Genomic DNA, 14,403 nt, shown 5'->3' on the forward strand with positions numbered 1-14,403 from the left:
TTGAAAATCGGTCTTACCACGTTGTGGTTACCACGTAATTAAAACTCTTTTTTAAAGAGAGCAGCTTAAAATGGTCAAAATAAGCACTTTGATTCTTAAAAGAGACCGAAAGTAACTTCATATTATGAAATACTCAAATATGTAAAATGACATACTCCATAATTGCCTCAGAGTAAAGTTAGCTTCACTCTAACTTGGTTAAGGTTAGCTGGCAGAGCCATGATTATACATAATTTCTATTTTCTGATTTTTTTTTTTTAGCTCAATTTTTGTAAGTAACTAGTCTGCCTTTACTTTGAGGAAAATATATAGTAGTGATTTGAGAAATATCTGGTTCATGGACCCTGCAGAATTTGGTCTCATTTTAATTAAATATAAATTATGTCTATTGGATTATTTTTATTGTATTATATACGTATTTTAAGTAATTGTGATTGTCTTAACACCTGATTATTTTGCAGTCATTTTAATTAGTTATTCCATTTAATCCTTTGGCATTTCACAGCTTTTTGTAATCTCTTTGCGCAAAGAAGTTGTCGCTAGCGTAGGGTTACAAAGCCACCTGTGTCGTGAGACACCTGTGATGAAATAGTCTTTGGATTTGCCAGCTAGTGACTACTTACCTTTTTGTTGTTGCAGCGCTTTATTTATTGTTGTTGTTATGTCACGGGCTGTTGCAGGAATGTTAGAGTTAAGAATCTCTATTTTCTAAAGAAGGCTGATAAGCTTTGAATGAAAAGCACTAGTTTGTGTGCCAACATATTTGAAATTTCACAAACTCCAGACATCCAGTTGATTCAGAAAAGATTACTGATATGCATGCTTGTTTTTTTTTTTTTTCTTTTGTGGTACGTGGGCCTCTCACTGTTGTGGCCTCTCCCGTTGCGGAGCACAGGCTCTGGATGCACAGGCTCAGCGGCCATGGCTCACGGACCCAGCTGCTCCGCGGCATGTGGGATCCTCCCGGACCGGGGCACGAACCCGTGTCCCCTGCATCGGCAGGCAGACTCTCAACCACTGCGCCACCAGGGAAGCCCTGATATGCATGCTTTTTAAAGTCAGTAGATCTTTGAAGTTCTGTGAATGATTGTCTTCCTCTATTTAGTTGTGAGAAAATTTCCTTCAAAGGCTTCCTACCTGGGGAATAATTTGACGAAGAGGGACTTGGGGATGAGTCTGTTAAAGATCCTGCACGAGTAAGAATCACTAGTCAGTCCACCAGCTCTGAGTGGTTGATGGTTCAACTTCATAATCTGTACGCATTTAAAAGCTGTTTTTAGTGATCATGGGTCCTGTGATGACAAAGAGTATGAAGGATCCCCATTGTCTTGATTGACATTTCCAGTTGGTTGATGTTCGTGCATCTTATTATTCATTGCAAATTGGGAGGTAAAGATTATTTTCTTCCCTTTGCACATGAGGAAGCAGAAGCCTGTAGGTCCCACCTGGTTAGTGGCAGAGTTTGCGCACTCTGCCAGGTTTATCTGACTTTAAATTCCATATCCCTTACACCAAGTTTTTGTCTCTGTGATAGAACTAGATTCCAGTTTTCTTTTCAACCTTTCTGTTGTTTGGGCCAGCAATTTAATTTCTTTTTGCTTCTTTGCTTTCTCCGTTTGTAAACTGGGCATACTCTTTACATCATTCTGTTAATTAAAAGCTGGAAGTGTTTTAAATACTTTGAGATAGTGGGAAAAACTATTGTAAGATGTTATATGTAATTAACATGATTTTATAGAACTTTTTTCTTAAGAACTCAAAGAGCTCTTTTTTTTTAGTATCTGGGCATATTCCTATAGTATTGTAGAGGAGAGAGTGAAGTTCTTTTTCTTAATGGGAAATCTAAGGGTGGAGGTGTTCTGTAAGTTGCTTCCCTCCCCCCTGGTTGATGGGCAATGGAGTGGTGAAGGGGGGGGGGGTGAGGTGTCCTTGATGCTCGGGAATTGAACGTCTTAGTGGTTTCATGTGATGTTGAAAGCACTTTATAAAGCATTGTGTAAATGAAAGATATTCTCCTTAAACCATCTCACTGATGAAAAAAAAAGAGCCAGAGAGATATTAAGTGGCAACTTAGAATATTAAAAACGTTGCTGTAACATGTGAGCCTGCTCATCCAAGTTGAGCCATTCATACCTTTTTCCCCAGTGCTATATTATTAGAACTGGGAAGCATTTAGTGAGTGAGAAATTTACTTTTTATTTTTTATAGATTCCTGCGAGCTGGACAAATCCCTCAGGCAGATACCACATTGGCATAAAAAACGGCTATGATTTCTATCCAAAGGCTCTCAAGGAAAGAATACAGGTAACGTGCAATCTAGTATCAGTGACTTCTTTTCTTCCTCAAATTTTATTCATACTGAAGAAAAACATTTCCTAAAATCTCACTAACTTAATTGTTTGGGAGGTCTGGGAGGCTTTCAAATGGTGACTGCTTAAAGCAAGATTCTGTTCAATTGAATGTCACCCATTCATGGTTCTTAATCTTGGATACATGGATAAGTTTAGGGAATCTGTGAGTACCTTGAAATTATATTCAAATTTTGTGTATTTGTGTTTTTCTGGGAGATGGGATGTGCTTTCATTGGATTTTTGTTTTGTTTTGTTTTGTTTTTGCGGTACGCGGGCCTCTCACTGTTGTGGCCTCTCCCGTTGCGGAGCACAGGCTCCGGACGTGCAGGCTCAGCGGTCATGGCTCACGCGCCCAGCCGCTCCGCGACATGTGGGATCTTCCCGGACCGGGGCACGAACCTGTGTCCCCTGCATCGGCAGGTGGACTCTCAACCCCTGTGCCACCAGGGAAGCCCCATTGGATTTTTTTTTTTTTGCGGAATGCGGGCCTCTCACCGCTGTGGCCTCTCCCATCGCGGAGCACAGGCTCCGGACGCGCGGGCCCAGCGGCCATGGCTCACGGGCCCAGCCGCTTCGTGGCACAGGGGATCCCCCCGGACCGGGGCACGAACCCGCGCCCCCTGCATCGGCAGGCGGACTCCCAACCACTGCGCCACCAGGGAAGCCCCCCGTTGGATTTTTTTTTTTTTTTTTTTTGTGGTACACGGACCTCTCACTGTTGTGGCCTCTCCCGTTGCGGAGCACAGGCTCCGGACACGCAGGCTCAGCAGCCATGGCTTACGGGCCCAGCCACTCTGCAGCATGTGGGATCTTCCCGGACTGGGGCACGAACCTGTGTCCCCAGCATCGGCAGGCGGACTCTCAACCACTGCGTCACCAGGGAAGCCCCCCCGTTGGATTTTTGAAGGACTTTTTTTTAACTTCAGAGAAGTTAAAGACAGTCGATTTAAAGTGGATTGCCTTATTTATTCCCGTTCCTATTGTTTCTGTGGTAATTTTTCCCATTTTCTTAGTTTTTACCCAGCTTTCTTGATCCCAGTCATCATTCAGTATTAGGGAAAGAATTACTCTGACCTAAAGCAGCTGAAGGATAGGAAACACAGTCTGTCATTAGAGAGATAAGAACTGTGAATTGAAAGAGAAGGAACCTGCTTTAGGAAAGGTTTGAAATGTTCATTATCCGTCCATCATGGTGGCCACGAGCCACAAGTAGCTACTGAGAACTTGAAATGTGGCTAGTATGATTAAGGAAATGAAATTTTAATTTTATGTAATATTTTAAAATTTAAGTTTTAATAGCAACATGTGGCTAGTGGCTGCCATATTTGACAGTGCTGCTTTAGAGGACTGCTGACACTAGTAGCCCATACAGGTTTCAACTATAAAACAAGATGTGATCCTTGCAAAGGGGCCTCACGGGTAAGACCTGTGGGCCCTTTTATCTAATCTAGTATTGTGATTTGCTTCTCCAGGGGTCAGTGAACAATAGGAAGTTACTCAGTACCTTACATATATAACCTTTGCTCATTTGTCAGATTCCAATCATTCTGGAAAAAAAAATGCACTTAACTCAACTTTTATTGGATACTGTTTTGTTTTAAAATTTCAGGCTGAAATGCATAGTATTTTTGTGCACTATATTAAATTTAATCAACCGTGTTAAGGTACAAATTATCATACAAATAAAGTGGTTAAATTAAAGCGGATCCCCTCCCTTAGCTCAGTGTAGTTGATTATTTTACTGGAAAGGATTTCTTTAACTAGCAGACTTCCATTGGGAGGCACTAGAGATGAAAGTAAGACCAATTTCAGTAGCAAAGAACCCTATCAAGTCAACGAGGGTGGGAAAAAAAAAACAGGCTAGAGAGGAAGGAGATTGAGGAAGCCGGCAGGTCCTTCAAAATGCAACTGCAGGCACTCTTACTCCTCTCTTCTTCTTGCTCTTGGCTGAAGGCATTTCCCAATTCTGTAAGGGTTCAAAATAAACTTTTTCTTCAAATGACTGGGATTTCAGTCAGTTACCTGACATGGTATTAGTTATTCTTGGAGAAGGGAAGGATTTAAATTGGAACATATGATGTGTAAGAATACATTTGGTTGTGCCTTGGTAAACTTGTTCTCTTAAAACCTATATGTGGTGAGTTAGCTAATCAGTTTTTTATAACTGATCCATTGCTTTATCAGCTTGATTATAAATGACTTTTTAACCTTTATAGGAGAATTGTATAGCATCCCAGCTCATAACAACTGTAAATGACTATCTAGGTTTACCTGAATATTTGTCAACCTCATTGGAAGGTCATTTTTCTGTCTTTGCAGAAAGAACGGAAGGAGAAAATTTGGGACCCTGTTCACAGAGTCGCCCTTGCAGAAGCCTGTCGAAAGCAGGAAGAATTCGACGTTGCCAACAATTGCCTTTCCCAAGTTGGTGCTAGTCGCTTTTATTTAAACGTTACCATGTTCTCAGAGAATTAAGAGTTCTTAGAGAATTAATAGACTCTTTTTCACAAGTTTTAAGTTGTTTACTTTTACTAATTTTTCTTTGCTTATTTTTCCTCAAGTCAGTTTACATATGTGTCTATCAGTTGTTTAAAAGTTCTTAACAAACATAGAATACGCACACGTAAAAGTGCATAACTCCTAAGTGTATTGTCATGAATTGTCACAAAGTGGGCACCCCACATATGCAGCACCCCAGCCCCTCTCTTGCCTCTTCCTACTCACTGCTGCTTCCTCCCCAAAGCAGCCACCATCCTGATTTCCGACACTTATCGAACGACTTTAACCTGTTTTGAATTTTGTAAAATGGAATCATACAGTGTGTGTTCTTCTATGCGTAGCTGCTTTCGTTTGATGTTTTTTGTGAGATTCCTCCATGTGTGGGGTGTTGCAGTAGTTTACTTTCCTTGCTATATAATTGATGGGCCACGATTTATGTATCCATTCGGCAGATTGATACTTGCTTTGTTTTCAGTTTTTGGCTATTATGAAGAATCCTGTTTTGAAAATTCTTGTGCCTGTCTTTTGATGGGTTATAAAGTGATCGTACCAATTCCACAGGAAGCGTACAAGAGCTCCCATTGTTCAACATCCTTGCCATTACACTTTTGTGAATCAGTTTATAAAATGAAAATAATTCTTGGTTTAGTATGAAAATAATGAGTGCTAGCTGCAGAAACTTTCGGGCAACACAGGCATGTAAAGTTTAGCGAGTGAAAGCCTCTGAAATGCCACCGCCCAGGGATGGTAACAGCAACTTGACATTCGTCCTTCTAAATTTTTCTTTTAATGCATGCATTTCTTTTCTTCTAATGAATTTTTTAATTGAAGTATAGTTGATTTACAATGTTTTAGGTGTACAGCAAAGTGATTCAGTTACACATACATATATGTATATATATATTCTTTTTCAGATTCTTTCCCATTATAGATTATTACAAGATACTGAATCTAGTTCCCTGTGCTATACAGTAGGTCCTTGTTTATCTATTTAATGTGTAATAGTGTGTATCTGTTAATCCCAAATTCCTAATTTATCCCTCCTGCCTTCTTCTGCCTTTGGTAACCATAAGTTTGTTTTCTGTGTCTGTGAGTCTTTTCTGTTATGTCAGTAAGTTCATTTGTATCATTTTTTTAGATTCCATATGTAAGTATATCATATGGTATTTGTCTTTCTCTTTCTGATTTACTTCACTTAGTATGATAATCTCTAGGTTCATCCATGTTGCTGCAAATGACATTATTTTGTTCCTTTTTATGGCTGAGTAATATTCTATTGTATATATATACCACATTTTCTTTATCCATTTATCTGTTGTTGGACATTTAGGTTGCTTCCTTGTCTTGGCTATTGTAAATAGTGCTGCTATGACCTCTGGGGTGCATGTATCTTTTCGAATTGGAGTTTTCCTCTTGTCCAGGTATATGCCCTGGAGTGGGATTGCTGGATCATATGGTAGCTCTATTTTTAGTTTTTTAAGGAATCTCCATACTGTTTTCCGTAGCGGCTGCACCAGCTTACATTCCCACCAACAGTGTAAGAGGGCTCCCTTTTCTCCACATCCTCTCCAGCATTTATTATTTGTAGACTTTTTAATGATGGCCATTCTGACCAGTGTGAGGTGATACCTCTTTGTAGTTTTGATTTGCATTTCTCTGATAATTAGTGATACTAAGCATCTTTTCACATGCCTGTTGGCCATCGATGTGTCTTCTTTGGAGAAATGTCTATTTAGGCTTCTAATGGCATGCATTTCTTAATCAGAAATGCAATTGTATTAGTGGTTCTCAGCCCTAGCTGCATATTAGAGTCACATCAGGAGCTTTAAAAACTGTCAGTGCTTGTGCCCTAGAGAGGAATTAAATCAAAACCTTGCAGGGGAGGCAAGCATTTTTAAAACTCTTCAGGAGCTTTAATTAACATGCAGCTTGGGTCAAGGACCACTGGCCTGTATAGATCTACGTACACATTTAATTTTTATTAATCTGTGTACATCATCCTTTTTTAACAGCTGTATAATCTTCTATTAGATCAAGATTTGTTCTTCAGCCTCCTATTGGAGCCGTGAAATATAGTATTTCAGGTGCTACATATAGACAACTAACTTTATAGGAGAGGGATCTGAATTTAATTATCCTTTTTATATTGTATGCCAGAATTGTTTATATAATTGTCTTTTTCCTTAAGGAGGAGTAAATGTTGAGTATATTGGATAAATAAAAATGAAGCACAACTTCAGATTTTGGGAACATGTAAAACTTAAATTTTTATTCATGAGGACTGTTCAGGTGAATGTAGGGCAGTCTAATATAGTATGTAGTTTAAAAAAGTGCCTAGGTTGAAGCATATGAATTTCCCGTTTTTGTAGATCAAAGTGGTTGAATAGCAGCTTGTATGTACTTGGTCATGAACATAGTATGTACTTAACTTAGCGAATTCTAAAAGAGGTAAGACTATTCATGGTTCCTGTTATTTATTTGGGTTCTTAAGAAACAAATGTGAAATGGAAATGTTCCTCATATAAAAATCTAAAAGTCGATAGAGAAACTATTTTATAAAAATTTTAGCATTACTTTTGGAAATGAATTATACAATTATAGGTATGTGACCAACACCCTTGGCCAAATGATAGCACCATTTAGCATGTAGCACCGTGTCTTTCCCAAAGCAGCTGTAGGGAGTGACTGAATATGATAGTGAGTAAAAGAAGTATTTTTTACTGTTTAATGTTTTAACTGTTACTGCCACTAAACTGGACTACAAGTTGCACAGATATAAAAAGAAAATTTTCTTACATTTTTCCAGGGTAAAATGACTTTACTCTTGGGTCACACTGTGTCTTTGGTTGTATGTTAATATCACTTTTCAAGAGCACAAAATGTGCTAATATTAACGTCTGTTTTAATCATTTAGGCAAATAAACTGATGAAGGAGGAGCTTCAGAGTCAAGTGGAATTGCTTAACTCTTTTGAGAAGAAATACAGTGATCCTGGCCCTGTATATGACTGCTTGGTGTGGCATGATGGTGAGACCTGGGGGTAAGCCGTGTGTTTCCAGTTCTTGATTTAAAAATCATTTTATCTGCTCTGAAGAACATTAAACCCTCAGAACTGCCAGGAGATTTGGTTTATGTGACATTAATATCTCCAGGCAAAGCTACTTGAGGGCCAAATTGGCTTTTGGGTAGTTTTAGATAAGCCTTTTGAACCTCTTAATATTTTAGACACGGAAGCTAATAACCCTTATCTGTTTTAAAGAATCTTATTTCATTAACCAGATAGTAGTCATTAAACAGAAAATATTAGCAGGTTGATGATTGGTGTATGTAGAAATGTTCCTGATTGAAGCTGGGCAGTTTGGAAAGTAAGTGCACGAGGATGTTGCAAAGCATCTACTATAAAAGTTTTAAGGGCAGAGGAGGAAAGTTGGGTAAAGATTTACCAACAGAGACCTAGTAGCTAAGTTGAAGCGAGGCAGCGTGATGCGGGCAGCAGCGTAGAGCTCAGATCTGAGACGGAATCCTAGCATGTGAGCTTGAATGCTTTATCTGCACCTCTCTAGGCCTGTTTCCTCATCTGTTAATTGGGATAATAATCGTACCTCCTTAGAGGGTTTTGTAAATCTGATGTTTCTAGACATAGTAGGTACTGGATAAGTGTAAGCTGTATCTGCTGCTTCTACTACTAATAATGATGATTTATACCAAGTTACCTATCACGTACATTTTCTACTTTCTTTCTTAGTGCATCATACACTGCAGTTGTGTTTCTTTATGTCAGCTAGTTTGTCTTCTTGAATTACGATCTGTGTAGAAGCAGGAATATGTTCTTAATACAGATATTTAGACATATACATGTTTCAGGGTCGCTGCAATAAACCAGGGACCCTTCCAGAAATTGTTTTGTAGTTTGAGTCCCTGCTCATATGCAAAGAATTGTTTCCCGAGATGTGGCAAACACAGAACAAGATACGGTGATTTGATTGCTGTCTCTTGTTATTTAGTTTATAATGGTTAAAAGGGGGCTTTCCTCTCACAGATGTGGGTAATAACTCACAGATGTGGGTAATAACTCATCTTTGATAATGGGTATATAAAATTGTCAGTTGAATAGGAAATCTCTACTCCATTTGGGCCTGAAATTGGTAATAAAATATTTGCATATAACAGTATTTCAATCTAGATGATAGTTGATATTCATGCAACTTTTCCATGTATTGTAGTATGTTTTGGTGTGTGTATATGTGCAGGTGTGCACACATTGTGAACAGTTTTTTTCCAAAAGCTTTGCAGAAGCTTTGATCAAGTGTTCGTAATATTAAAAAGTTGTTCAAACATATGGTTTAGTAAATTTTGGGACATCTACCCCGTGGTATAACACGATACAGTCATTCCCAGTCATAAACCTTCAGTGATTTTTGTCATGGGAGAGGAGGCAAGGTTAAGTGTGAGGAAGATACTAGATACAAAATTCAGTGTACGTGGAAAATTTACTACAAAACACGCAAAAGGACTTAAGGAAATACTTTAATGTTAGCGGGGATTGGGTAGTGGAGCAATAGGTGGTTTCAATTAAAGTATTTATACAGTTGCTGAAAGCACTGCAGACTATGTTGTCCTAAGGGGAAGGGCTTGGGGTTAGGATGTCCAGGGGGCCAGTGTATGTTTCCAGAAAGTTTTCTCGGTCATTAAGGCAATTGACAAAGAAAGTGGTAAGTGTAATAGTTTGTCAACAGTATGCTGAGACATCTTGAAGAATTTTTGTGTTGGAAATGAAATTTAATCGAATACTAAGTGAAGTGAAATCTGTGATAACTGGAAAACATTTTAGAAAATGTTAGTATAATCAATGAAAAACACAGCAGAATCATGCTTTCAAGTGCTACTAGAAATAATCTAACTTTTTTTGCACAATACTATATATTGTATGGGACTTTGATTCCCCCACCCCACCTCAGAGTTAGATCCAGAATTTTTTGAAGCGAATCTTAAAGATCTCAAATCACCTAAGGCAAATCTCGGCACTGTCTGCAGGTGTTCTCATGTCTCATGTCAGAAATGCCAACCATTTCTGAGGGGAGGTAAAGTGACCTTAAGTGTCTGTTTTGTTTCAAGAATGTCAGGTCTGCGCTCCCCTTGACACAATTCTACTAATTGTTAAATCCCTGTCTCTGCACTTAACCAGGTAGCCTAGTATGACTGCACTCAAGTATTTGCCAGGATGCATAGTGTCAAGTACTGTCCCTCAATAGGGAGCAAAACCTGGTTAGAGAAACACTACAGAGGACTACGTAAAGGAAAGACTATTAATTGGTTTCTTTTCAGTGGTTTTTGACCTCGTTTCAGTTTTCCTTTGAGAGTTTGATGAAAAGTGTGGATTCTTTTCACACACACGTACTCTAATCCTGTCCACAGGCCTTCTCTGTCTTCTAACAACTGTCCCTTGAGTTAAGCTGACCAGACCTTCAGAAACGTATACCCTTGCGCCATGTTCACATCTACGCTCCGTGGAGTTATTTAGTGAAGTCCCTAAGTTTTGTATTTGTGTTTTGGTATACGGCGCTTGAACTGTTGGGTCCCTCCACGTAGATGGTGGTTAGAAGAAGTGCTCTGTGAAATGTGTCACAGTATTTGCTGTGAGAATGTTGTTAAAAGATGTTGATGCCTTCTTTCACCATTTGGCACATAGCTTCTTTGTACCAAGCAGACTCTCTAGAAGCTGCTCCATGGACTCCAGACTCTAGAAGCAAGTAGTCCCTGGGAACATCTGAACCTGACTAGGAAGCATCAAGAGAGATGTCATTGAAGGGTCAGCACAAGTTAGCTGAGCAGAGGGTAGGAAAGGGGGTTGAGGGTGGAGGGGAAAGATCCAGAGAATGATGGAGGAACCGTTAGCAGTTCAGTGTGTGATGGCCTGCGTGAGGGGAAGGGCGGACCTGAGAGTGATTTCCAGCATGGAGGCTGGCCAGGTACTTAAAGTTTGGCATCATCGGTGCTGCTTTCTAGCAGATGCGGAAGATTTGTTGGCATATGTTTTATCCGCTAACCTCAGCTTTGATTCCATTTGATATGCTGCTTGTTCTCTCTTTACCTTACTTTCCCCGTAAGTGTTCATTCTCCTGTGTCTTGCTATATCGTACGTATTTTTTTGAAATGCCGTAAATCATTTTAGGCACACATTGGAGTATACAAAAAAAACAAACCGATGATTTCAGAGATTCTTCTTTCCAAATTGCTGTGGTGTGTTAATGAAATGTATGCCTTAGTATTTATAATAACGCCCTCTCTACACTATACTAGTGGGCTTCCGTTAATTCATTATAGCGATTGTGATTGATGTACTTAGCTTGTTAAAACACAGTTGTTCTTATTTAGAAAATGAGCAGAAAGGTCTAATAGCTAAACACATAATGGTTGACCCTTAAATGACATACGTTTCATTTATGACTGTTTTAGATTCATTTAGTTTTAATCAGACTGTCTTCTAAAGTGTTTGGAATATATATTTTAAAAATTACAAAGTTAATAAAATGAGGAAAGAGCAGACAGGAGGACAACCATAAAACTGTAGAAAATGCTTCTTGTGAAAAACAAATATTTGCCTAAGGCTGTTACAAATGTGCGTCCGAGGCTCCGTATAGTTCATCTAGCTTCGAGGGCCCACCTACGCTGTTGGATTCATGAAATCAGTTCTAAAAGAAGCAGAAGGAAGCAGGGCCTAAACTGTGTTGTCAGAATCACCCTAAACTATTCTAAAGGTCGAGGCTAAGCTTTGGTCTGATTCCTTAAGCAGATAGATGGTCTTGTGCCTGGAGTTTCGTGAAGGACAGTTCCTAAAGCTCTCTGTACATGACTTCATTTAAGGGCTGGTTCCTGTAAGTTATTTTACCTCATCTTTACTGTCTACTCCGTGAAACAGGCAGTTGCCATGTTTGTTATGGTAAAAGCAGATAGAGTGGTGAGAAGACATCTGAGAAACGGTATTGCGTGATTTTTAAAAAAGTAAGAAAATAAGATAAATTTCATTACCTACTCTTTACCTCTCTTTATTCTCATCTTACAGAGCCTGCATTGCTTCGAATGAAGATGGGGATTTGAGTAAATCTACTGTTTTGAGAAATTACAGAGAGGCCCAGGAATATGGCTCTTTTGGCACAGCTGAGATGTTGAATTACTCCGTTAATATATATGATGATGGAAACCTGCTCTCCATAGTGACGAGTGGAGGTATTCTGCTTCAGATTTGCTAACTAGAGATAAATTTACAAAGTGGTAAGGTGACACATTCTTCTAGCCAGAAGCAGCCTCATAGAGAATTTAATCGAATGATCCCTACTAAAGAACTAGGTCTGGAATAATGGATGTGACTTGATTCCCTGGAAATTCCCTGGCTTCTTTTAAAGCCATAACCATGTAGGCTCCATTCAAGGAGTATAAGCATGGTCCAACCACAAAAAATACATCAGCATAATTCATCTTATGAACAGTAATTTCACCTCCAAATATTAACCCTTGAAAATTCACCCATGAGTGTGCAAAGAGTCGGGTAAAAGGATCCTCACTACAGCATTCTATGTAACTTTGAAAAAGTTGTAAACTTTTTAAATGCCCATCAGCAAAAGAATAGATTTTTTAAAAAACTTGTGTTATTCATCCTGTGGAATACATTATATAGGAATGAAAATGAATAAATCTACATATTCCTGTATGCACAAATCTCAGATACATAAACTTTACTGAAAAAAATGTATTCATGGTAAAAACATTTGTGTAAAATTTTTAAACGTGCCAAACAATACTGTATTATGTTTATGTGTGTGTGTGTGTGTGTGGTAAAAATATGAAAACATAGGTGGGAAGAATGTGCGTACCAGCTTCAGGGTAAGGGTAGTGGTTACTTCTGGGGAGGGAGAAGGAGAGTGAAGTAGGACAGCCAGCCCTTTCCCTCCCCCTCCCCAAGCTCTGCTGAGGTATAGCTGAAGTACAGGAAACTGCACATATGCATGCACACGGCTTGGTAAGTTTTGATATGTGCGTACACCCAGGACGCCATCACCACAGTCAAAATTACGAACATATTCATCACCCCCAGAAGTTGGCATGTCCTCCTTATAACCCAGCCCTGTCTCCACACACATCCTCGGGTAGCTGCAGAACTGCTTCCTGTCCACTCTAGATTACTTTACATGTCCTAGAACTGTATATAAATGGAATTGAAGAAACTTTCTTTTTTGCCTGCCTATTTCAGAATCCATATTGTGACTGTAACTGGCTTGTTCCTTATTGTTGAGTAGTGTTTCATCATGTGCGTCCACCATGGTTTGTTTATCCATTCACCTGCTGATGCACATTTGGATTGTTTCAGCAGTTGTGTACAGGTCTTTGTGGATTATGTTTTTGTTTAATTTGGACCAGTATCTGGGAGAACTGGTTGCGTGTGGTGGTTGCCTATTTGAGACTGTCGGAGCTCCTCTTCACAGTGGCTGCTCCCCTAACGCCCCGCAGCAGAGTGTGAGTGCACGGCCCCACCCACAGTTGCCACTGTAGTAAGAGGCATCTCAGTGTGGCTTTCGTTTGTATTTTCCGGGTGACTAATGAAGTTAAACATCTTTTCATACTTATATTTGCCATTTGGTTATTCTCGTTTTGGAAATGCTTTTTCAAGTGTTTTACCCATTTTTCTTTTGAATTTGAAAGAGTTATGTTATATCCAGATTACGTTCTGGATATAAGATCTTTGTCAGTTACATATGTTGCAAATATTTTCTCGCCTTTGTGACTTACATTTTCACTCTCAGTGAACGGAGTAGAATCCAGGGTGGCAGAATAGTGTATGTAATTCATTTTTTGTGAATTATCGTTAAGAGACTTAAGATAATAATACACTGTTAGATGTTAAGATAAGACTATATTTTTATTCTATTACTTTTATTGTGATTAATAATGTGCAAATTGAATCTAATGGTTAAAACTTGGAGTCTCTGAGGATGTTTTATCATCTTCTCCCCTTTCTGCCTCTAGGAGCTCACGGAACACACGTAGCTAGTATAGCTGCCGGGCATTTTCCAGAAGAACCTGAACGGAATGGCGTGGCTCCTGGTGCTCAGATTCTTTCCATCAAGATTGGTGATACAAGACTAAGCACAATGGAAACAGGCACAGGCCTTATCAGAGCGGTGAGTATTTGTGAGCTGGTGACTTCGAAGACTAATGATTAATGATCATGGATATTTTCAGGTTTATAAAGTGCTATGGCTTTACAAAAAATATTGGAACTGTATTTGGTGTACAGGACTTTGTTTTTAAAAGCAAAAATGCTTAATTCATTTAAAAAATATTTTTGAAAATTATTAGGATAAAGTTTTTTTGGAAACTATGAAAATATTATTTATATTATACTCTCACTTCTAGTAAATCCCTTAGGAAGCTATTTTGAGCTACTTTAAAAAGCAAAAAGACCTCTTAGCCAGCTTGCTCCGTCAGTGTGAGGAGAATTTATTATTCTGCATTTCATTCTAACATATGAATTATATTTTACTTCAGCGAATTTCAAC

The 14,403-nt window shown here is 38.9% G+C and overlaps 1 protein-coding gene across 3 annotated transcripts in view; it reads left to right on the forward strand.

The window, feature by feature from the left end:
* TPP2 (tripeptidyl peptidase 2) overlaps positions 1-14,403 on the forward strand; it is a 68,616-nt gene that overhangs the window by 15,328 nt on the left and 38,885 nt on the right. For all 3 annotated transcript variants that reach the window (XM_081215191.1, XM_081215193.1, XM_081215192.1), the window contains exons 3-7: positions 2,209-2,304; positions 4,671-4,775; positions 7,765-7,889; positions 11,913-12,076; positions 13,871-14,025. In XM_081215191.1, coding sequence (XP_081071317.1) covers positions 2,209-2,304; positions 4,671-4,775; positions 7,765-7,889; positions 11,913-12,076; positions 13,871-14,025 — 645 coding nt within the window. The remainder of the gene's footprint in view (positions 1-2,208; positions 2,305-4,670; positions 4,776-7,764; positions 7,890-11,912; positions 12,077-13,870; positions 14,026-14,403) is intronic.

Source organism: Mesoplodon bidens, assembly GCF_964165515.1.
Source record: "Mesoplodon bidens genome assembly, chromosome: 17".
Classification (NCBI taxonomy): domain Eukaryota; kingdom Metazoa; phylum Chordata; class Mammalia; order Artiodactyla; family Ziphiidae; genus Mesoplodon; species Mesoplodon bidens.